The 25,991-nt window shown below is 37.8% G+C and overlaps 1 protein-coding gene across 2 annotated transcripts; it reads left to right on the forward strand.

Moving 5' to 3' along the window:
- Positions 1 to 5,349: 5,349 nt before the first annotated feature.
- Gm16405 (predicted gene 16405) lies at positions 5,350 to 22,200 on the forward strand. Of its 2 annotated transcripts, none has more exons than XM_017318332.1 (6): positions 5,350 to 5,450; positions 6,958 to 7,089; positions 12,925 to 13,050; positions 13,361 to 13,424; positions 18,938 to 19,037; positions 21,982 to 22,200. In XM_017318332.1, the coding sequence occupies exons 2-6, from the start codon at positions 6,981 to 6,983 to the stop codon at positions 22,048 to 22,050; spliced, it is 468 nt and encodes a 155-aa protein (XP_017173821.1). In that variant the 5' UTR covers positions 5,350 to 5,450; positions 6,958 to 6,980; the 3' UTR covers positions 22,051 to 22,200. The 2 variants fall into 2 exon arrangements, with proteins under 2 accessions (XP_017173821.1, NP_001160118.1); NM_001166646.1 differs by having other exon boundaries at positions 5,392 to 5,450; positions 6,955 to 7,089; positions 21,982 to 22,197.
- The last annotated feature ends 3,791 nt before the right edge of the window (positions 22,201 to 25,991 follow it).

The raw sequence follows: 25,991 nt of genomic DNA on the forward strand, positions 1-25,991 counted from the left end.
ATGGCAAATGTGCTTATAAAGTGGGAGGGGTGAGTCCCATTCCTGCCAATACTTCCTTGGAGCCTGGAACAAGCTGCAGGTGATGAGTTGCAGGATAGGGTGTCATCTCTAGAATAGTTCAGTTTTCTCACAGTAGGTAGCAGTATCATGAAGGGGAACAGCTGCAGTGGCTGAACAATACAGTGAACTAGGGAGGATAGCTCCACCCTAGGTAATATCCTTGGTGGCAGCAAGGTCAAGTTCTGACTCAGCCTGCTATAGGCTAGGGAGGTTACAATCTTCAAAGAATGTGGGGAGCCGCACTCACATTTGCCATTACAAGATGGCGCTGACAGCTGTGTTCTAAGTAGTAAATAATCTGCACATGTGCAGGGGCAGTTTTCCCGCCATGTGCTCTGCCTTTCTCGTGATGACAATTGGGCCGATGGGCTGCAGCCAATCAGGGAGTGACAAGTCCTAGGCAGAGGATAATTCTCCTTAAAAGGGACGGGGTTCTGGCACTCCCTCTCTTTGTCTCTTTCTCTTCGTCTTTTCCTCTGCTCTCTTCCTCTGCTCTCTGCCCCTCTCTCTTCATCTCTCTGCATCTCACTCTCTCTTCCTCTCTGCCTCTTTCTGCCGCACTCTTCCTCTCTTGCTCCTGAGTAAGCAATAAAGCTTTGCTGCAGAAGATTCTGGCTTGTTGCTTCTTTCCTGGCCGGTCGCGAACGCGCGTAAGAAAAGAAGACCTAGTACCAATACTCTTCAAAATATTGTGTGAAATCAAAAGATAAAGAACATTATTCAATTTGTTGTATGAAGCCAGAATTACAATTATACTCAAACCATACAAAGACCCATTGAAGAAAGGCAACTTCAGACCAATTTCCCTTATGAATATCGATGCAAAAATACTCACTAAAATTCTTGCAACCTGAATCCAAGAATACAACTAAAATATCATCCATCATGATTAAGTAGGCTTCATCCCTGTGATGCAGGGATGGTTTAATATACGGAAATCCATCAACTTAACTTACTATAGAAACAAACTAAAGACAAAAACCACATGATCATCTCCTTAGATGAAGACAAACATTTGAAAAAAAAACTACACACATTCATTTTAAAAGTCAAGGAAAGATCAGGGATTCAAGGCCCAAACCTAAACATAATAAAAGCAAGGGACAGCAGAGAGAGAGCCAGCATCAAACTAAATGGTGAGAAACTCAAAGCAATCCCACTAAAATCAGGGTCTAGACAAGGCTGCCCACTTTCTCCCTACCTATTCAATATAGTACTTGAATTCCTAGCCAGAGCAATTCGACAACAGAAGGAGATCAAGGGGATACAAATTGGAAAAGATGAAGTCAAAATATCACTACTTGCAGATGATATGATAATATATATAAGTGACCCTAAATATTTCACCAAAGAACTTCTAATCCTGATAAACAGCTTCAGTGAAGGAGATGTATATAAAATTAACTCAAACATATCAGTGGCCTTTCTCTACAAAAAGGATAAACAGGATAAGAAAGAAATTAGGGAAACAATACCCTTCAAAATAGTCAAAAATAATAAATACCTAAGTGAGATTCTAAGGAAGTGAAAAATCTGTATGACAAAAACTTCTAGTCTCTGAAGAAAAAAATTGAAGAACTCAGAAGATGGAAAGATCTCCCCTGCACATGGATTGGCAGGATTAGTATAATAAAAATGTATATTTGCCGAAAGCAATCTACAGATTCAATGTAATGCCTATCAAAATTCCAATTCGATATTTCAATGAGTTACAAAAGGCAATTTGAAAATTCATCTGGAATACCAAAGAAACAGTAAGATAGCAAAAACTATTCCAACAATAAAAGGTCTAGAACTGCATGGTACTGGTACAGCAACAGACAGGTAGATCAATGGTATAGAATTGAAGACTCAGAAATGAACCCACACACCTATGGTCACTTGATCTTTGACAAGGGAGCTAAAACTATGCAGTGGAAAAAAGACAGCATTTTCAACAAATGGTTCTTGCACAATTGGCAGTTATCATGTCGAAGAATGAGAACTGATCCATTCTTATCTCCTTGTACAAAGCTCAAGTCTAAATGGATCAATGACCTCCACATACAAGCAGAGACACTGAAATTTATAGAAGGAGAAAGTGTTGAAAAGCCTCAAAGATATGGGCACAGCGGAAAACTTCCTTAACTGAACAGCAATGGCTTGTGCTTAAGATCTAGAATCAAAAATGGGACCAGATAAAATTGCAAGGCTTCTGTACGGCAAAAGATACTGTCAATAGAGAAAAAAGGTCACCAACATATTGGGAAAGGATTTTTCCCAGTCCTAAATCAGATTGTGGAACTAATATGCAATATAAACAAAAATCTCAAGAAGATGGACTCCAGAAATTCAAATAACCCATTAAAAATGTGGTACAGAGCAATACCTCTCCTGGGCATATATCCAGAAGATGCCCCAACAGGTAAGAAGGACACATGCTCCACTATGTTCATAGCAGCCTTATTTATAATAGCCAGAAGCTGGAAAGAACCTAGATGCCCCTCAACAGAGGAATGGATACAGAAAATGTGGTACATCTACACAATGGAGTACTACTCAGCTATTAAAAAGAATGAATTTATGAAATTCCTAGCCAAATGGATGGACCTGGAGGGCATCATCCTGAGTGAGGTAACACATTCACAAAGAAACTCACACAATATGTATTCACTGATAAGTGGATATTAGCCCCAAACCTAGGATACCCAAGATATAAGATATAATTTGCTAAACACATGAAACTCAAGAAGAATGAAGACTGAAGTGTGGACACTATGCCCCTCCTTAGATTTGGGAACAAAACACCCATGGAAGGAGTTACAGAGACCAAGTTTGGAGCTGAGATGAAAGGATGGACCATGTAGAGACTGCCATATCCAGGGATCCACCCCATAATCAGCATCCAAACGCTGACACCATTGCATACACTAGCAAGATTTTATTGAAAGGACCCAGATGTAGCTGTCTCTTGTGAGACTATGCCGGGGCCTAGCAAACACAGAAGTGGATGCTCACAGTCAGCTAATGGATGGATCATAGGGCTCCCAATGGAGGAGCTAGAGAAAGTAGCCAAGGAGCTAAAGGGATCTGCAACCCTATAGGTGGAACAACATTATGAACTAACCAGTACCCCGGAGCTCTTGACTCTAGCTGCATATATATCAAAAGATGGCCTAGTCGGCCATCACTGGGAAGAGAGGCCCATTGGACTTGCAAACTTTATATGCCCCAGTACAGGGGAACACCAGGGCCAAAAAGGGGGAGTGGGTGGGCAGGGGAGTGGGGGTGGGTGGATATGGGGGACTTTTGGTATAGCATTGGAAATGTAAATGAGTTAAATACCTAATAAAAAATGGACAAAAAAACCTTAAAAAAAATGTGGTACAGAACTAAAAAAGGATTCTCGACTGAGGAATACCAAAGGGCTGAAAAGCACTTGAAAAAATGTTCAACATCCTTCACCATGCACTAGTATTTTCATGGCAGCCTTATTTATAATGGCCAGAATCTGGAAAGAACCCAGATGCCCCTCAACAGAGGACTGGATATAGAAAATGTGGTACATTTGAACAATGGAGTACTAATCAGCTATTAAAACAATGGATTTATGAAGTTCTTAGGCAAATAGATGTATCTGGAAAATTTCACCCTGAGAGAGATAATCCAATCACAAAGAAGTCACTTGAAATGAACTCACTGGTAAGTGGACATTAACCCAGAAATTTAGAATACCCAAGATACAATTTGCAAAACACAAGAAAATCAAGAAGGAAAATCAATATGTGGATACTTCATGCGTCCTTAGAATAGGGAACAAAATACCCATGGAAAGAGTTACAGAGATAAAGTTGGGAAATAAGGTGAAAGGATGGACCATCCAGAGACTACACCACCGAGGTATTCATCCCATAATTCGCCACCAAATGCAGACACTACTGACCATGCCAGCAGGATTTTGCTGAAAGGACCCTTATATAGCTGTCTCATGTGAGGAAATGCCAGTGCCTGTCAAATAAAAAGTGGATGCTCACAGTCAGCTATTGCATGGAACACAGGGCCCCCAATGGAGGAGCTAGAGAAAGCATCCAAGGAGCAGAAGGGGTCTGCAACCCTATAGGTGGAACAACAATATGAACTAATCAGTACCATCAGAGCTTGTGTCTCTAGTTTTTTATGTAGCAGAAGATGGCCCAATCGGCCAACTATGGGAAGAGAGGCTCCTATGTTTGCAAACTTTATTTGCTGCAGTACAGGGAAATGCCAGGGACAAAAAGTGGGAGTGGATGGGTAGGGGAGCAGGACAGGATTAGGGGGAAGGTATAGGGGACTTTCAGGATCGCATTTGAAATGCAAATGAAGAAAATATCTAGTAGAAAATTCTGAAAAAAATAAACAAAGAACAAAGAAACAAAATGAAAAGGAATACCCCTCACAAGAAAACTGGACAAGTTATGACATAGGACAAAAGGGGTAAAAGAGAAATATGCAAATTAAAAAATATATCATTATGTGTGTTTGTTTGTGTATGTGTGTGTGTCTGTGTGTGTGTGTGTGTGTGTGTGTGTGTGTATGTGTGTTGGGTTAACATAAATTTAAACACACCACATGTATGTCCTGTACCTGAAGAGGCCAAAGGAGTGCAAATAAGTGCAAAAAACAGTGGTTGGAAAAATGACTCAGCTGTTAAAAGCACCTGTTCTATGCAGGTGACCAGGCACAAAGCATCCACATAGTGGCTCACAATTTATGCACAGCTAAAGTTTCAGAAAATCAGTGCACACTTCCAGCCTCTGTAGGCAACAGAGTAATAAGTTAGAGAGAGGGCCTGCAGGGCCTAGCACACTCTTGTAATCAAGCTCAGTACCAGGAAGGTGGAGACAGGATGGTATCAGAATTATAGGGGATCTGAATGCTCCATTCTGATCGCTTAGGACAGAATATCCACGTGTGGTGTGCTTATGTACATGCCGAAAAAGTCCACACACATTAAATGTTATGAACATAAATAAATAGAAAACAAAATTGCATACAAGAGCCTCTACAGTTGAAATAAAGTAGTGCCATTTGCAGTGTTTCATATGTTTCACATGTATTCAAGTTTGTTCAAGTTTTTCAAGTCTGTAAGGGCTTATACATGTAGAAATTGTCTTAAAGCCAGTAGTAACTCATTCCCACCTCCTGAAAACTCCCTTAGAAGTGATGGTGTCTGGTACTCCATGTACGCATGTGCAGGGTATATTCAGCCAATCAGCGCAGTCCCTGGGTGAGACCTATTTTCTCCAGCTGGCATCACAAAGGGTCCTCAGAATCCTCTGTCCGGGCATCGTTGCTGACAACGGTTTTTTTACCATTGAGGATCTGAGCGTGGAAGGGTGCAGTTGTGAAGGTGTTCACCTCTGAGATAACCTGTAAGTGATAATCGGCTCTGGTCAGGGTTGTTGGACAGTTAATCAAGGTGTGACAGGGCATCTCAGGCCCAGGAGGCCACTCTGTGGGGAAAAGCCTCCTCATCGCCATTTCTATGGCTTCTGAGGGTAAAATGAAGGTGGACTACTGTATTCATGGCAGAGGATTGAACAGCCCAGGGCCTTAGAGAATTGTGAACCCTAGGAGGACACAATCTTGGGTCCCCGGGATAGGATCAGAGAGCTGGCTGCAGGACTGGCGGTCAAGGGAGCAGGGAGCCATTGGGTGAGGAGCCTTGGCACTTGTCCTGTGTGCTGTCCTAGAACCGTTAGAAACACACTGAGGATTCCTCCCTCTTCGTTGTTTTCTCTATGGTGTGTTCCTTTGGTACAGACTGTATGGAAATTGCAGACAGGGAAGTGGCATAGGAAGAATGAAAGTAAAGAAGAAGAGGAGACATTGAAAGAGTTTAATAAGTAATCTGGGATGGATTCAGACCAAAGATTCTCCTATTTCAATCGCCCATGTATTGGGATTAAAGACTTGGACCACCAAGTTCAGCTTTTTCTCTCAATTTTAGTTCCGTAGGATGGGATCTTCCTTTGTAGCTCAGGCTGGCCTGGCTTGGGCTGGCTTTGAACTTGCAATCTATAGATGTTTGAAATCCTGGGCTTCCCCCAATCCCTAATTTCTCCAATATAAGAATTTTCTGTGTGGGTGGCAGTGGTGAGTGTTCGTTGTAGACTGAGCATTGGGGTTTCTTGACATGGATATATAATTACCATGTTCATTATCTTTCTGCATAGTACTGTGATTTTACTTTAATACTGAGATACACTGAGAAACAGAATTGGTGATGTATTGTTTAAAAAGAATCTTTGGGGGATAGTATCAAAATTCAGATGCCTCAAAGGTTACATGCAAACACGTTTTGCTCATTGTTTTGGTGGGAAGGGGAGGACTCACATATTAAAGGCTAGCCTGTTTTTGCCTTTTTAAAACTGAGAAATGGCAGATTGTTAACTTTGGTTCTAAAGAAGGTTTTTAAATAACTAAGTTAAGTAAGTTAAAGAAGATTTTAAAACAAATTTGCGAGGGAGAAGGACATGATAAATGGGATACATGGAGGAAACCGAAAGGGGAAGCACACACACACACACACACACACACACACACACACACACACACACACACACATATATATATATATACATTCATACATATAAATATATATATACATATATACACACACACACATATATATATATGTCACCATATTGAATATATATACGTATATATATGTCACCATATGGAATATGTATACAAAATGCTCTGATAAAGACAAATTATTAAAAATATAACTGTTATAAAACAAAAGAAACAATCTTTCATTGAGCTAAGATAATTATTTGACCTTTTGACATGTTTAACTATTAAAATGATACCTTTGGATTCAGATAACTAATTTTTTTCTTTTTTCCTTTTTATTTTATTTTTTTAACTAAGAAGACATCTGAGTGCTTAAGAGAAAAATGGCTCTTAAGAAACTGTGGGCGATACCAAAGGACGGTTACTTATTACTTCTTGACTATGATGATGAAGACGATGACATAAATTTTTTGGAGGAGGCTCATTCTGAAGGTCTAGTATATCCAGTGTTGGGTATTGTGTCCTGCAGATATTTAGACTTTAAGTTAGTCACCTGAAATTGAAGAATTCTTTGCTAAGAGTTTTCATATACTTCCTTTCTAATTTTACCTATATCTATATATTCCTATACCTGAGTTTTAGCAGCACATATACTTACTCTTAGCGCTGTAGTCACAATATGTTTAGAAACAATAACTAGCTATGATTTTACCCCAGGAAAAGACCTGATGTTTTTCCTATATGTTAGCAGAAAGGGTGTTTATTTTATAAAACCTGCAAATAAATTATTTCATTCCTTTTTTTCTATCATATATTTTCTTTATTTACATTTCAAATATTATTCCCTTTTCTATTTTCCCTTTGAAAATCCCCTCTCCTCTCCCCTCTCCCCCTGCTCTCTGCCATACCCACTCACACTTCCTGGCCTAGGTATTCCCTAATTCTGGGGCATAGGACATTTACAGGACCAAGGGTCTCTTTTCCCATTGATAACTGACTAGGCCATCCTCTCCTACATAGGCAAGTGGTATGGTAAGTCCCACCATCTGTTTTATTTGATTGGAGATATATTCCCATGGAACTCTGGGGGTACTGGTCAGTTCATATTGTTGTTCCTCCTATGGGGCTGCAAATCCCTCATGTTCCTTGGGTACTTTCTCTAGGTCCATCATTGGGGACACTGTGCTCAGTCCAATGGATGTCTGTGATCATCCACTTCTGTATTTGTCAGGCACTGGCAGAGCCTCTCAGGAGACAGCTATATCAGTCTCCTGTCCACACGCTCTTGTTGGCATCTTCAATAGTGTCTGGCTTTGGTGTTGGTTTATGGGATTGATCCCCTAGTGAGCCAGTCTCTGGATTCTTTCAGTCTCAGCTCAAATCTTTGTCTCTGTAACTCCTGCCATTGGTATTTTCCCCATTTTAAGAAGGAAAAATATATCCATACTTTGGTCTTCTTTCTTCTTGAGTTTCATGAGTTTTGAAGATTGTATCTTGGTTATTCTGAGCTTCTGGGATAATATCCACATAGCAGTGAGTGCATATCATGTGTGTTCTTTTGTGATTGGGTTATCTCACTTAGGAAGATATCATCCAGATGCATTCATTTGTCTAAGAATTTCATGAATTCATTATTTTTAATGGCTATGCAGTAATTCATTATGTAAATGTACCATATTTTCTGTATCCCTTCCTCTGAAGAGGGACATCTGGGTTCTTTTCAGCTACTTGCTATTATAAATAAGGCTGCTATGAACATACTGAAGCATGGGTCATTATAACAAGTTGGAATATCTTCTGGAAATATGCCCAGGAGGAATATTGCTGAATCTTCCAGTAGAACTCTGTCAAATTTTCTGAGGAAACACCAGACTGCTTTCCAGAGTGGTTGTAACAGCTTGCAATCCCACCAGCAATGGAAGAGTGTTCTTCTTTCACCACATTATCACCAGCATGTGCTGTCATCTGAGCTTTAGATCTTAGCCATTCTGACTCGTGTGATGTGGAATCTCACGGCTATTTTGACTTACACTTCCCTGATAATTAAGGATGTTGAACATTTTTAGGTGTTTCTCAGCCATTCAGAATTCCTTACTTGAGGATTCTTTGCTTAGTTCTGTCCCAAATTTTTAATAGGGTTATTTGATTTTCAGGAGTCCAGCTTCTTGATATATATATATTGGATATTAGTCCCCTATCTGATTTAGTATTGGTAAAGATTTTTTCCCATCTCTTGGTTGCTGTTTTGTCCTATTGTCAGTGTCCTTTGTCTTACAGAAGCTTTGCAATTTTATAAGGTCAAATTTGTCTAATCTTAATCTTATAACACAATCTATTGCTGTTCTGCTCAGGAATTTCCCCCCTGTGCCCATATCTTCGAAGCTCTTCCCCACTTACTCCTCTATAAGTTTCAGTGTCTCTGGTTTTATGTGGAGTTCCTTGATCCACTTGGATTTGACCTTAGTACAAAGAGATAGAAATGGATCAATTCACATTATTCTACATGATAACCATTAGTTGTGCCAGCACCATTTGTTGAAAATGATGTTTTTTTTTTTCCACTGGGTGGTTTTAGCTCCCTTGTCAAAGTCAAGTGACCATAGGTGTGTGGGTTCATTTCTGTGTCTTTGATTCTATTCCATTGGTCGACTTGTCTGTTGCCATACAAGTACCATCCAGTTTTTATCACAATTGTTCTGTAGTACAACTTTAGGTCAGGCATGATGATTCCACCAGAGGTTCTTTTACTGTTGAGAATAGTTTTTGTTGTCCTAGGTGTTTTTTTTTTTTTTTTTTAATCCAGATGAGTTTGCAAATATCTCTTTCTAACTCAGTTAAGAATTATGTTAGAATTTTGATGGGGATTGCATTGAATCTGTAGATTGCTTTCCACAAGATAGCCATTTTTAGTACATCAATCCTGCCAATTCCTGAGCATGGGAGATCTTTCCATCTTCTGAGGTCTTTGATTTCTTTCTTCAGAGACTTACAGTTTTTTTCATACAGATCTTTCACTTCCTCACTTAGAGTCACATCAAAGTTTTTTATATTATTTGTGACTATTGTGAACGGTGTTGTTTCCCTAATTTCTTTTTCATCTTCTTTATCCTTTGAGTGTAGAAAGGCCACTGATAAGTTTGAGTTAACTTTATATTCAGCTACTGCACTGAAGTTGTTTATCAGATTTAGGATTTCTCTGGTGTAATTTTTATGGTCTCTGATACATGCTATCATATCTTCTGGATATACGATATTTTGACTTCTTCCTTTCCAATTTGAATCCCCTTGATCTCCTTTTTGTTTTCAAATTTCTCTGGCTAGGACTTCAAGTACTATAGTGGATAAGTAGGCAGAAAGGGGGCAGCCTTGTTTAGTCCCTGATTTTTGTGGGATTGCTTCAAGTTTCTAACCATTTATTTTGATGTAGGCTACAGGTTTGTTCTCTATTGCTTTTATTATGTTTAGTTATGGGCCTTGACTTCCTGATCTTTCCTGGACTTCTATTATGACTGGGTGATGTATTTTGTCAAATGCTTTCTCATCATCTAATGAGATGATCATGATTTTTTTTCTTGGAGTTTGTTTCTATTTTGGATAAAGTTGATGGATTTCCATATATTAAGCCACCCCTGCATCACAGGGATGAAGTGTACTTGATTATGATGGATGATCATTTTGATATATTCTTTGATTCGGTTTACAAAGCTTTTATTGAGTATTTTTGCATCAATATTCAGTCACTTACAATCACTTTAAAAATTCAGGCTGCAGCCCAGTGCTGAGTAGGTAGAAACAGCTAGCTGGCTAGCCAGGCTAGATACATTGGTGAGCTGCAGATTCAGAGAGACTCTGTCTCAAGATTTAAGTTGGGTCAGGCAGTGGTGGCACATGCATTTAATCCCAGCATTTGGGAGGCAGAATCAGGGGGGCAGGGGGATTTCTGAGTTTGAGGCCACTCTGGTCTACAGGGTGAGTTCCAGGACAACCAGGGCTACACAGTGAAACCCTGTCTCAAAAAAACAAATATATATATATATATATATATAATGTGTGTGTGTGTGTGTGTGTGTGTGTGTGTGTGTGTATGTAAGTTGGAATATGATTGAGAATACAGAGGATGTCCATTTCTAGACTCCATATGCAAACATATACTAAAATGTATACACATCATTTTTGCTCAATCTCTTTTTATGATTTACACAATCCATTAAAATTATGGTGTTTTTTTTCTTCTTTTTATGGAAATACACAATATTAGGAAAGTGTCATGTTTTTATAATGTCCACTGTATAGTAAAAATAAACACCTATCAAGAGAAATGATCCAGCATACCCTAAAACATGCACAAGACAGGGATGGAAAGATGGCTTAGAAATTAAGAGCACTTGTTGCTCTTGGAGAGAACAAAGGTTTAGTTCCTAGGACCCACATAATGGCGCACAGCCATTTGTAATTCTAGAACCAGGGGATTTGGCATCCTGTTCTAGTTTCTATGAGCACAAAACATGCATGTTGAACAAATACAAACATGCACAATCACGTTAGTTTAATAATAAAACAAATCAGAATTGCACACAACAGCCCCTTCGACTGAAACAAAGTAGGAGAGTCTTCTTTGGGGTTCATTTTATTTTATCTTTCAAGTTAGTATTGCAACCTTTGAAAAAGGAAGGCTTCTGGGTAGCAGTGGCAGCTAAAATACTAGCTCTTTTTTGCTAGTTCAATGACAGATGTCTGATAGAGCCTATATCACATTGAGTACGCATGTGCAATCACAGCCAATCAGCAAGGGTCATGTCTGAGATTGTTTTCCCACTGTCCAAACCCTGTTACCAGTATGCTTTGTGGTGGCTACCAAGACTAGTTCTTGAGGAAGCATGGTAGGGAGAAGTCTCTGTGGAGGATGTCAGTGACCTGTTGAAAGTTGGTTAATTATGCTTCAGCTGTGGGTCAAGGTGGGGTGAAGGTGTTGGGGCAGAGGTGTTACTTCAGGAGTAAGGAGAGGAGGTGAGCCTTACTGGACCCTGGATTATACCACTTCTGGGTTCACAATCGACTTTACCCACCTAGACCTCTGTGGAGAAAAACAGAGAAATTCGCTAAGGGCAGGAGTTTAAACAGACAGCACCTAGCAGAAAGCAGGAAGTCCAGGGATTTGGAGACCCTGAAAGTCTTTTTGGGGCCTGGGGATGTGAGGTGTGAGTAAACTGGAGGTCGATTAGTGGTGGAAACAGACTAGAACATTTTCTGTGTTGTTGCTGCTGCTGCCTGCCAGGAATTCATGAAAAACAAACTGAAGACCAGTCTTCATTGTCCTCTACCTGGTATTGAAAGTCCAGATTGCCGACATTTGTATATATAGGCCGCAAACTGCCTCCAAAACCAGAGGCTCCTCTCAGCCTGAGAAGTTCTGGGTCTTCAGACATAATTCAGGCCAGGCTGTGTTTATTTATGCATTGTTTTGGTTTAGGGAAGTGAACTCTAACTTTGTATCTCAGGAGTGTCAGAAACCTCATGTGCAGCTTGGACTTGCCTTGAAACTGAAGTCCTCAGCCTTACAAATGTACTGGGGCCTGAGTGAACATGCCTGCTTTATTTTTTTTTTAATTTTATTTTCATTGTTGAAGATTGAAACCAGAGTTTCTTGCTGTAGCAGTAAAATATATGTCCAGCCAGGCAGAACTTTATAATTTACATTTGCTTTAGATTTGTATTGCAATGAAAAAGATTGAGGAACTTGCTTGTGATAATAAGAACTATGATTTTATTTGGAGATTGAAATGCAGACAAAGTTGCTTAATTTTATCAAAAACCTGCAGGAATCGGACCAAAATGCAGATCCTCCTATGATTAGATATAAACCAAATTGATGTCACAGTTAAAGCCACCATAGCGTTTTTGTGTGTGTGTGTGAGAAAGAGAGAGAGAGAGAGAGAGAGAGAGAGAGAGAGAGAGAGAGAGAGAGAGAGAGTTTTTAAACTGAAAAATAACAACCTCTTAGTCCTTTATAGTAAGGAAGCCCAAGATACTTTATTCAACTTAAATAATTCTTTGTAAAAATTTGTATATATTAAAGACAAGGTTAATAATGGCTATTTTTGAAGGCAACTATTGTGTTCCATATTCAAATACTAAAGTCTTTTGGATTAAATAAGAGGGTAATAGAAATATGGTTTTATCTTTAAACCCTTCATGCAATTATGAAGTACTGTTTTTATAAAAATCATTCCTTAATGTTATTTTATATTTCAATTTTATTAGTTTAAATATTTTTTTGGATTCAAATGGCTTGAGAAAATTTATTTATTCATTTTTATTTTAATTCAGAAAACGTAAGTTTCTCAGAGGAATGGCAGCGTTTTGCAAGTTCTGTAGAGACACCAATAGAAAACAGGAATTTGTTAAGTGGTGAACAGCAAGATGGGAATGCTTCAAAATTGGATCTTATGGAAGGTACCAGATATTTAATGTTGTGCATTGATGTTACACTTCCTTTTTTTCTCAGTTATTCTAATTAGGCTTGTAAAGGAGATCGAAAATCTCATATTGTATCTCTTGTCTTTAAACACAACATGTAAATAAAGAACTTAAAACATATTTTAGATGACAATTAGACATTACTTCATTTTGTTTAAGTTCTAGACAAATAATAGATCTGTTTGAAACCTAATGTTGGCACTATGCCTGAATGATCACAAAGTATTTCATTAAAATTTGCAAAATAAAATAATTGTTTTAATATCATGTTTTATTATCAACCCAGAACAGAATCCAGTAACTCATGATGATGAGAATGAAATTCCTGAAGAAATCGTTGGAGATACACGGTAATATGTTCAAACTTATTATTTCCTTCTTAGTGTAAGTACTTCCAGAAAATTTTAATTGATTGTATAGCAAGTAATCTGTATTAATAATTGGAATGTGATGTATATTACAAACAATGTTTCCGTAAGATTAATCTGTAATTTGAGTGGTTTTCTTGGAGGGTATAGTGCTGTGGGTCAAATTCTCATCATCCTGCTTGTAGGACAAAAGCTGAGCCATCAAACTGTATCCCCATCATCCTTAATTTTTAGAACTTGAATTACTTCACAGATATCCAGTACAAAATATTCTGGGAAAATTTGAAGGAACATTTTAGATATATAATTTGTTTGAAACTATATAGTATTAACATAATTTACATATTAGGAAATATTAGTTAATATACTATATTATATCTTAATGAGTTATTCCTATTTTTGTAATAATTTTTATTTTAATTCATTTTTATTTTTATTAGATATTATCTTTATTTGCTTTTCAAGTAATAGCCCTTTCTTGGTTTCACCCCAGAAACTCCCTATTCCATTACACCTCTCTGTGCTTCTATGAGGGTTTTTCCCACCCACCCACTCCCACCTCCCCACACTTGTATTTGCCTACACTGGGACATCGAACCTTCACAGGACCAAGGACCTCTCCTCCCACTGATGTCTGACTAGGCCATCCTCTGCTATATATGCAGCTGGAGCCATGGGACCCCATCTTTGGTTGGTGGCTTAGTCCCTGGGTGCTCTGGGGGTGGTCTGGTTCTTTCATATTGTAGTTCTTCCTATAAGATTGCAAACCCCTTCAGCTCCTTCAGTCCTTCCTCTAACTGTTCCACTGGGGACCCTATGATTGGTCTGATGGTTGGCTATGAGCATCAGCCTCTTTTCTCTGAAAGAGCCTCTCAGGAGACAACATTATTAGGCTCCTGTCAGCAAGTACTTGTTGGCATCCACAATCGTGACTGGGTTTGTGTTCTGTCTGTGTATGGAATGAATCTACATGTTAGGCAGATTCTAGATTGTCATTCCTTCAGTCTCTGCTCTGTATTTTGTCTCCATATTTTTCCCAGGTTTATATAGTTCCCCATTCTAAGAAGGACTGAAACACCCACACTTTATTTTTCTTTCTTCCTGAGCTTCATGTTCTGTTAATTACATTTTGGGTATTCTGAGCATTTAGGCTAATATCCACTTATCAGTGAGTGCATGCCATGTTTGTCCTTTTGGGATTGGGTTACTTCACACAGGATGATATATTTTAGATCCATCCATTTGCCTGTGAATTTCATGAAGTCATTGTCTCTGTACCATTACCATACATTTTTCTCACTATTTCTCTATAATACAGCTTGAGGTCAGGGATGGTTCCGCCTGAACTTCTTTTATTGTTGAGAATATTTTTTTATATCCTGGAATTTTGTTATTCCAAATGATTTTTCAAATTCCTCTTTATATCTCAATGAAGAATTTAGATTCAATTTTGATGGAGATTGCATTGAATCTATAGATTGCTTTTGGCAAGATGGCCATTTTTACTGAATTAATTGTGCCAACCTATGATCATGGGAGATCTTTCCATCTTCTGAGATTTTCAATTTCTATTTTCAGAGACATGAAGTTCTTGTCATACAGATCTTTCGCTTGCTTGGTTCGAGTCACACCAAGGTTTTATAGTTTGTGACTATTGTGAAGGGTGTTGTTTCCATAAATTCTTTTTCAGCCTGTTTATCCTTTGATTAGAGGAAAGCTACTGATTGGTTTGAGTTAATTTTATATCTAGCCACTTTGCTGAATTTCTTACTGCTTTTAACAGTCTATCTTTCTTTATTGCATTTGTTGTTCTGATTATTATGTTTGGGGAATGATTTCTTTTCTGGTCCAGTTTATTTGGACTTCTAATATGTTCATGTGCATCACTTTCTTTAGATTTGGGAAGTTTTCTTCTATAATTTTGTTGAAGATATTTGCTGGCCCTTTGACTTGTGAATCTTCTCTCTCGTCTATACCTATTTTCCTTAGGATTTGTCTTCTCATTTTGTCCTGGATTTCCTTGATGTTTTGGGTTAGGAGATGTTTGCATTTTCCATTTTCTTAGACTGTTGTGCCAATGTTTTCTATGGTATCTTCTGTACCAGAGATTCTCTATTCTATCTCTTGTATTCTGTTCGAGATGCTTGCATCTATTTCTCCTAAGTTTTTTTTTTTTCTTTCTTTCTCCAGTTTCATCTCTTTGTGATTTTTTATTACCTCTATTTCCATTTTTAGATACTAAATGGATTTTGTTCTATTCCTTCACTGTTTTATAGTGTTTTCCTTCATTCTTTAAGGGAATTTTGTGTTTACTCTTTAAGGGCTTCTAGCTGTTTACCTGTGTTCCCTGTATTTCTTTAAGTAAACTATTTTTGTTCTTAAAGAACTCTATCATCATCTTGAGATGTGATTTTGAATCTGAATCTTTCTTTTCCAATATGTTGGGCTATCCAGGACTTGCTGCTGTGGCCAAACTGTGTTCTGATCATGCCAACTAGTCTTGGTTTCTATTGCTTATATTCTTGTGCTTACCTCTCACCATCTCATTTTCTTTGGTACTACTTTCCCTTGCAGTCTCTGACTGGAGCTTCTCCCTCCTGTAACCCTGGTTGTGACAGAACTCATCAGAGTCCAGCTGTCTCTGGGATCCAGGGATCCTGGGATCCTGATATGCTGGGTATGTCTAAGCTCGTGGAAGTCAAGCTGCCTCTTGGATCCTCAAACCCTGGTATAACCAATCTCCTGAGATCCTGTGTCAGAGCTCCGGGGAGTGAAGATTTTTCTTGGTGTTGCAAGATTTGGTGGGGTGCCAAGTCACTAGTTTTTCTCTGGACACAGATGCAAGCTGCAAGGAACCCATGCCTCTGTCTGGGAGGGTGTTTTTCTTTCCCTGGTTTATGTGGGGGGTGTCAGATACACAGGGTGTTGGGCAAGATGTTGTGCCCTCAGCTGTGATCTTCTGTCAGAACTGGAGTGTCCCTTGGTTTGTCTGATCTCCGTGGAGTCATGCTTCTTTTGTGATCCTGTGATCTTGGGCATTTCAGATACCCTTGAGTTGAGCTCCTTCTGGGTGTTTTAAGAGTGGGTACAAAGGCAGTACCCCAGGTCTGATCCAGCTATAGTTTCAGACCAATAGGGAACCATGCCACTGCCAAGGCAAGAATGCCTGTGTCCCTGGATCCTTTGGGACTGAGTTACTCCAGATGTTGGGGATGCATCTGGCAAGGTAGGAGTTCCTGTGTCCCTGGATCCTTGGGGACTCAGTTACTTCTGATGTTAAAGCCATTCTTGTGATCTTGGGAGTACTAGAGCACCTGGGAGTTGAGTTTCCTGTTGGTATTGTGAGACTAGGTGCAGAGTCAGCACACAAAGTCTACCCATGACACAGACTCTTGCAAATATTTTTGATTTAGCCCCATGGACTTATTTTTTTCTATGGTATAGAGGTGAAAATGGTGCTTTTTGAAGAGGTGTGACATTAATGAAACTTCATTTTTATTTTATTTTTTTGCATGTTTGTGTCTGTGGTACATGTATACATATGTGGAGGGCAGAGGAGATTGTTGGCTGTTGCTCTTTTACTTTCTACCTTATTCCCTTAAGACATGTTCTGTCACTGAACATGCAGCTAGACAAGCAGCCAGCAAGTCCTAGGAATTCTCACTCTGCCTACCACAGTGCTGCTATTGTAAAAGCAACCATTAATGGTGGCTTTTGTAGATGGGTAGTAGATTCAAACTTGCGAACCTCCTCCTTTCAGAGTAAACCCTCTTAACTTCTGTGGCATCTTTGTAACTGCTTTACAGGGATTTTTAGGGGAACAAAAATGATGTAAACATTTTTATTGTTCCATGTATTCAAAGCTAAGTGATATGTATACAAATTCTATACATGCAACAGTTTTTATGTGACCCAGTGTTAATTTTATATTAAGTCATTTTCTTTTCTAGGACTCCTCTGTGCTTCTGTCTTTATATGGCACAGTGCAAAAAAAAATTCTTTAATGAAACCCTTATTCCTTTTCTTAAAATTTCATTTTATGGGTATGTTTGTTTTCCTTGCATGTGTGTATGCTCACAGCTTGTATGTCTGGTAACTGAGGAGACCAGATGAAGGCATTGAATCCCCTGGAACTGGAGTTATAGGTTGTGAGCAAACTTAGAGGTGCTGGGAATCTAATCTCAGATCTATGGAAGGGAACCAGTGCTCTTAACTGATGAATCATCTCTCCAATCCCCTCACTGATTTTTTGTTTTTGTTTTTGTTTTTTTGTCTTGTTTTTGTTTTTTTTTAAAGAATTACATAACTGAAAGTAAAGACAACTTTACTAACCAGTGAGAGATTGATACTCAGATCTCAAATAATCTGTTTTAAATTATATATTTTTGAATGTTACATGAGCTTTCTTAGAAGACAATAATTTGTCTTTGAGATATGGTCTCACCATGTAGTTCAAGCTGGCCTGAATTTTGCCATGTAACCTACGTTGTCCTATACACTGGACATATCCTGCTTAAGATTCCTAAACTAGGATCATAGACCCAAAACTTCCTCCATGACTTAGGAAACAATGTTCTTAATACCTATTTTTTAGACTTATTTATGTGTATTAGTGTTTTGCTTGCAGGCATATATGTGCAGCACATATATGCCTGTTTCCCATAGATATCAGATGATTATTTCAGTTACCTTGGACCTGGAGTCACATAAAGAGAACACACATGGAAACTTATATCAAAGATTCTTTCAAAGGAAGCAACCAGAAGTTAGGACAACTTTGGCAAATGAACAAAAGGGAGAGGTAGAGATGTTAGTTTTGTAGGGTCACACTTGTATAGTTTTAAAAATTATATGTGGCTGAAGTTTAAAAAAAAGTCATGTCTGAGCCTTTAGTAAAAATGCGTGACTTTGATTTTGTCTAAGCATTTAACCTTATAACTTCATGCCTTGAAGGAAACTAAATCTAACTCTTAGAAGTCTGTGAAAATTATTATTTTCTACTTTAAGTAGCTGTTAATGAGATTTTAAATTTTGATTAACAATCATTGTGGAAACAAAGAAATCTTGCACAAAATCTTAGAAATGTAATTTCTGGTTTATTATGTTTAACAATATGGAAAAGGATCAATTACATATGCAGACAATTGGTATATTTTAATTGACTTATGTTTTGCACAAATTCTTAACTGAATCAATATAGGAAAATAAATTAGACCTTATATTTGGTAGAAAATAATGAAAAAATACTTTGAAATACAGTCAATTTTCTAAAATAAGATATATATGTATTAGAACGTATTTAATTTTGAAAAGCTAGAACATAAAATAAGACTTCTCTGATAATCTTTTAGGGAAAATTCTATGCTGATTTCCCATTAGATAACTTTATACTGCTTTTTTTCTTTTTTACTATGAAATGGTCAATTTAATTTGTTTTAAATGTTCTTTTTCATATTGGTTTGAAATATGATTGATATCATTACTTTGCTTTACAGGGAGATGATCAACAACAAGTCGTGTGAGCAGTATAAAACTACATTTCAGAAGTTTGATATGGATGTCCAGAATTTCAATGAACAACAAGAAAAATCAGTGGTTTGTATCATAACTACCTTTATAATTAACCTAGTATAACTATGTATCATGTAGGAATAGAGAAACTAGCCTTGTGTTGGGCACACAAAACATAATCAAGTTTCATTATCTATCTTTGGCTCTGTTCTAGTCCTACTGAGTTGTAAACCAGAGAGATATGGTCACATACTATATAAATGAAAACCACTAGGCACTTTATGGTAGACCAGATCTTAAATTTTCAAGAGGCAGACATTTGCTGAAGGATGAAGAGAGGATTACCAGTTTCTACAAAAGGAAGCAAAATATGTCAGCCTCAGGTACAGTCGAAAAGAGAGAGAAAGCTTTCTTACTGGTGTCATCTGGACTCTGTTATTAATATTAGAAAACCAAATCAAACTGGAAAATCAGTTCTCACAATCCTAAACTTAGTACAAATTTACTAACAACAGTGGATGGAAACAACCTTTCTCAACAGCCCTGGCAGAATATTCCTGTGAAAGAATATCACTAACTATTTTAAATCATCTCTCGATTAATGTACCAATTACTGTAGTCATCACATGGTTTCCAAGTAAGATCTGAGATGATGACCATAGTAACTAAATTTTATTTGATTGGTTAATAGTTTGGGAAGTATTCAATTTGAAATGAACAGGAGATCCATTCCTACCTGAAAAGCCATTTTCAAAAAAAAAAAAAGCCAAAATGAAAGTTCATTGGGTGGTGAGTATTTCATAACCACCAAACTCAGATTTCGTTCAGAGATAAGAAGATTCCCAGAGCTTCGTAGCCACCAGATGTAGCCGACCTTATGAGTCAGTTCAGAAAAGAGATAGGGACTAAAGATAGAAAATAAATAAATACTCCAATTGAAGGCAATTTTTAAACCTTGAACTCTGGATAAAATTTCAGGGGTGTGCTCATCTGTGTAAATGAGGAGTCTAAAGACAGACCCCCAGAGTATTTCAATACTTGTAATTCTGCATGGGGCGGAGGTGAGAGGGAACTAGTAAAGGAACATAATAATTGGTAGAAAGAAAACTATAATGAGTGAAAGAAAACTTTTAAGGAAGAAAAGATCAGTAACTGTGTCATATGCTACTAATAGGCAAAATAAGATAAATTTGCAGGGCTGGAAGATGGTTTAGTAGGTAATCTTTTTCACTGTAGGCATGGAGACCCGAGCTTATATTCCCTGCATAGGCATGAACACACAAACCACCGACACTATCAGCAACAACAACAAATTAGCAAAACTAAAAACAAACTACCACAAAAATGAAAGTTCATTGGGTGGTGAGTATTTCATAACCACCAACTCAGATTTCGTTCAGAGATAAGAAGATTCCCAGAGTTTCGTAGCCACCAGGTGTAGCCTAATGGATGAGCTCTAGGTTCAATGAGACACTTTCTCCCAACAGTGGGGTTCAACCAAAGAAGACACCCAATTTTAATCCGTTGTCTCATTATATCTAAATGTGCAGGTTTTTTAAGATAAACTTCACAAAGTGGAGGTCATTGTACTTAATCAGGATGATTTGAGTGGAAATGTGAGGTACAAAGCTGATCACAGTGAATAAAGAAAAAAAAAAAAAAGGAATGTAGTAGCCCAGGGAGAAAAAGAGTAAAGGGCTTGTCTTAAGTTTTTAAAAAATGCAAATTACCATGGTTGTGTGCTAAGATAAAGAGTACAAAGAGAAATTTGTATTAGTACTTCGCTGTATTACTGAGATTGGAACTTAGAGAAAACCAATCTACCACCAAACTTTGTCCACAGACATTTTTTAGGCTTTATTTTGAGGAAGGGTATCTTTAATTGATCAAGACTGTTCATGATCTTGTGATCATTCTAACTCAAACTTTATAAAAGTTAGTTGTATAGGCATTACACTGACAGCAAGCAAGAGTCATATATTTAAAATAACAGTTACAATTGATGAAATTCTTGAGAATAGTTGAGACAAGTGAAGACATTGGGCTTAGTAAAGAACAAGTATAAGGCATCCTTAAGAAAGGAAGAGAAAGTAGAAGACATGGCACATACAATTTAGGTGGAGGGTAGATACAGAGATGAGGTAGTGAACCACCTCCTGGGATTGCTTCTGCTATTAATTAAAAGGAGGCCATCTTATGGTAAAAGCATTAACATTACCTAGAGTTAAACTTCCCGGGCTAGGATTTTACCAAGTTCATGTTTACATCATGCATTCATATAAACATAACAACTTGGGAGGCAAAGGCCAATATGTGTAGCATGGCAAACCCTTTTTATAAAAAAGAATGTTACCCCACAATTTGTAGTATAAATTCATTTAATGTTACTGTAAAAATATAAGTATATTTATTCATAATATTTGTTAAAGTGTTAAATCAGGTGGAAAACTATTCCTTTTAAGTTTCATATGGAATTATGTTTGCTCATGTAACATTTTAGTATTGGAGATACATTAAATGGCTGACTGTTAGTCTAGCGTTCATGCTGCATGGTAGTAACAACAAAATTAACAGAATTGTTATAGTAATGTTTTCTTTTTACATTTGGAGAACAATTATAAAAAAGAAGAACAAGCATTAAAACTGTCCAAATGTAGTCAGAGCCACTTCTTGGAAGCAATTAGAGACATGCATAAGAGGTACTTGAAGGTATTTTGCTCATGGTCCATAAAATGTCCTTAGGAAACTAAATATGTTTTGGGAATCATAAAGTTTAACTACTTACTATTTTCAATTGTTTCTGTCTGAATTGACTGATATTATCTGTAACATCCTTATGGCTTTCTAGGAATTATTCAAGACCTGAAATCATCAATTGGGAGTTTGACCTCAGATGTACCTTATAGTTTATTAACACTATAATTATCCTGCTTAACTAAACATAGCACGTCTAGATATCATTTACACAGAATCTTTCATATTTGTATCCTTGGGAGCTTGTTTAGTAACAAGTGCTTTTCTTTTTTAGGGTTTGATGAACTTGGAGACCAACAACTCCGATATGCTTTTTGATGTAGATGGTGAATTGAGAAAATGAATGTCTGTGTTTAAAAGAGACATCATGAAGCATACTCTGAAGTACTCATCTACATTCCCATCTTGAGACTAATGAAGCATGCAAATTTTTCACTTGATAGTACATTTCTAAGCAAATAAAAAATCCGCTAACTTTTTGTCTCTTATGAAACAGAGTTTGAAAGTCTCTTTAATCCTTGTATTTCTGATGATTCTAAGAAGGAAGTTAAACCCTACTGATGTGATTATAAAGATAAGTAGGTGGTATACATTTAGAGACATAATAGAACTCCATTATTTTTAAACATCTTTAATTGTTTTTTTCTTTAAGGTTAAGATATTTTTATATTAAATTCCAAACAAAATCCATATAAATGAGTGAGTGGCAAATAGTCCTTTTGTACGGAACTTCCACACACTAATGTAGTGAATTCTTTAAAATTTATTCTTTAATCTTTTTTTATAAGTTCAGACTTTATCCCCTCCCTTGTCCACCCTCTGACTGTTCCACATCCCATACCTCCCCCCCCCACACACCCATCTCCAAGAGGATGTCCCCACCATCCTACCCCACTCCACCAGACATCCCTTCTCCCTGTAGACTTAAGTCTCTTGAGGGTTAAATTCACCTTCTCCGACTGAGTCCAGACCCGGCAGACCTCTGCTGTATATGTGGTGGGGGGCTTCATATCATCTGGTATATGCTTCCTGGTTGGTGGTTCAGTGTCTGAGAGATCCTGGAAGGTCCAGGTTAGTCGAGACTGCTGGTCTTTCTACAGGTTCTCCCTCTTCCTCTGCTTCTTCCAGCTTTTCCCTAATTCAACCACAGGAGTTCCCAGATTCTGTCCATTGGTTGCATGTAAATTTCTGCATCTGACTCTTTCACCTGCTGGTTAGGTCTTTCAGAGGGCAGTCATGATTGTCTCATTTTTGTGAGCACAGCATAGCATCAGTAATAGTATCAGGCCTTGATGCCTCTCTTTGAGCTGGATCCCAGTTTGGGCCTGTCACTGGATCTCCTTTTCCTCAGGCTTCTCTCCATTTTTGTCCCTGCTGTTCTTTCAGACAGTAACAATTATGAGTCAGAGCTTTTGACTGTGGGATGACCACCCCAACTTTACACTTGATGTCTTGTCTCTCCACTAGAGGAGGACTCTATAAGTTCCCTCTCCTCACTGCAGGATATTTCATCTAAGGTCCCTCCCTTTGAATCCTGAAATTCTCTCACCTCCCAGGTCTCTGGTACATTCTAGAAGGTTTTCTCACCTCCTACCTAACAAAGTTTTCTGTTTCCATTCTTTTTGCTGGTCCTCAGTGCTTCAGTCCTGCTCCCCACCCCCACAATACCTGATCATGTTCCTTTCTTCCTGTCCTTGTCCCCTTTTCCATCCAAGTGCCTCCTTCCCCCTCCCTGTAGTGATTTTTGAACCTTAACATTTCTAATTATTTTTATTCATAAAGATAGTTGAAACATTTTTTGATTCATTATCTTATTAGTTCCCGAAGGTACAAGATACAAATATCGAAGGCACATTGGTTTGGTTTTACTTCATTTATTTGATTTTTGAGATAGGCACATAGTATGTTTTGTATGTCTAGGAAGGTCTAGAATGTTTAGGTTCAGCATTCCATGTAGGTGCTATACAGGTATGTGACAACATACCTGGCTTACATTGTTCTTAAGAAAATAGTCCCAAAAAATCTCCTATAAACAATATAAAATTAAAACTGTCAGCTCTGAGAGATGAAAATATTTCCTGTTCGAAACCCATCTCAGGGAAAAAGACAGACACTACCTCAGAGTGAAAGGCTGGAAAACAATTTTCCAAGCAAATGGACTGAAGAAACAAGCTGGAGTAGCCATTTTAATATCGGATAAAATCGACTTCCAACCCAAAGTTATCAAAAAAGACAAGGAGGGACACTTCATACTCATCAAAGGTAAAATCCTCCAAGAGGAACTCTCAATTCTGAATATCTACGCACCAAATGCAAGGGCAGCCACATTCATTAGAGACACTTTAGTAAAGCTCAAAGCATACATTGCACCTCACACAATAATAGTGGGAGACTTCAACACACCACTTTCTTCAAAGGACAGATCGTGGAAACAGAAACTAAACAGGGACACAGTGAAACTAACAGAAGTTATGAAACAAATGGACCTGACAGATATCTACAGAACATTTTATCCTAAAACAAAAGGATATACCTTCTTCTCAGCACCTCACGGGACCTTCTCCAAAATTGACCATATAATTGGTCACAAAACAGGCCTCAATAGATACAAAAATATTGAAATTGTCCCATGTATCCTATCAGACCACCATGGCCTAAGACTGATCTTCAATAACAACATAAATAATGGAAAACCAACATTCACGTGGAAACTGAATAACACTCTTCTCAATGATACCTTGGTCAAGGAAGGAATAAAGAAAGAAATTAAAGACTTTTTAGAGTTTAATGAAAATGAAGCCACAACGTACCCAAACCTATGGGACACAATGAAAGCATTTCTAAGAGGGAAACTCATAGCTCTGAGTGCCTCCAAGAAGAAACGGGAGACAGCACATACTAGCAGCTTGACAACACATCTAAAAGCCCTAGAAAAAAAGGAAGCAAATTCACCCAAGAGGAGTAGACGGCAGGAAATAATCAAACTCAGGGGTGAAATCAACCAAGTGGAAACAAGAAGAACTATTCAAAGAATTAACCAAACGAGGAGTTGGTTCTTTGAGAAAATCAACAAGATAGATAAACCCTTAGCTAGACTCACTAAAGGGCACAGGGACAAAATCCTAATTAACAAAATCAGAAATGAAAAGGGAGACATAACAACAGATCCTGAAGAAATCCAAAACACCATCAGATCCTTCTACAAAAGGCTATACTCAACAAAACTGGAAAACCTGGACGAAATGGACAAATTTCTGGACAGATACCAGGTACCAAAGTTGAATCAGGATCAAGTTGACCATCTAAACAGTCCCATATCACCTAAAGAAATAGAAGCAGTTATTAATAGTCTCCCAAACAAAAAAAGCCCAGGACCAGATGGGTTTAGTGCAGAGTTCTATCAGACCTTCAAAGAAGATCTAATTCCAATTCTGCACAAACTATTTCACAAAATAGAAGTAGAAGGTACTCTACCCAACTCATTTTATGAAGCCACTATTACTCTGATACCTAAACCACAGAAAGATCCAACAAAGATAGAGAACTTCAGACCAATTTCTCTTATGAATATCGATGCAAAAATCCTCAATAAAATTCTCGCTAACCGAATCCAAGAACACATTAAAGCAATCATCCATCCTGACCAAGTAGGTTTTATTCCAGGGATGCAGGGATGGTTTAATATACGAAAATCCATCAATGTAATCCATTATATAAACAAACTCAAAGACAAAAACCACATGATCATCTCGTTAGATGCAGAAAAAGCATTTGACAAGATCCAACACCCATTTATGATAAAAGTTTTGGAAAGATCAGGAATTCAAGGCCCATACCTAAACATGATAAAAGCAATCTACCGCAAACCAGTAGCCAACATCAAAGTAAATGGAGAGAAGCTGGAAGCAATCCCACTAAAATCAGGGACTAGACAAGGCTGCCCACTTTCTCCCTACCTTTTCAACATAGTACTTGAAGTATTAGCCAGAGCAATTCGACAACAAAAGGAGATCAAGGGGATACAAATTGGAAAAGAGGAAGTCAAAATATCACTTTTTGCAGATGATATGATAGTATATATAAGTGACCCTAAAAATTCTACCAGAGAACTCCTAAACCTGATAAACAGCTTCGGTGAAGTAGCTGGATATAAAATAAACTCAAACAAGTCAATGGCCTTTCTCTATACAAAGAATAAACAGGCTGAGAAAGAAATTAGGGAAACAACACCCTTCTCAATAGTCACAAATAATATAAAATATCTTGGCGTGACTCTAACTAAGG

The sequence above is a fragment of the Mus musculus genome, chromosome X, assembly GCF_000001635.26.
Source record: "Mus musculus strain C57BL/6J chromosome X, GRCm38.p6 C57BL/6J".
Taxonomy (NCBI): Eukaryota; Metazoa; Chordata; class Mammalia; order Rodentia; family Muridae; genus Mus; species Mus musculus.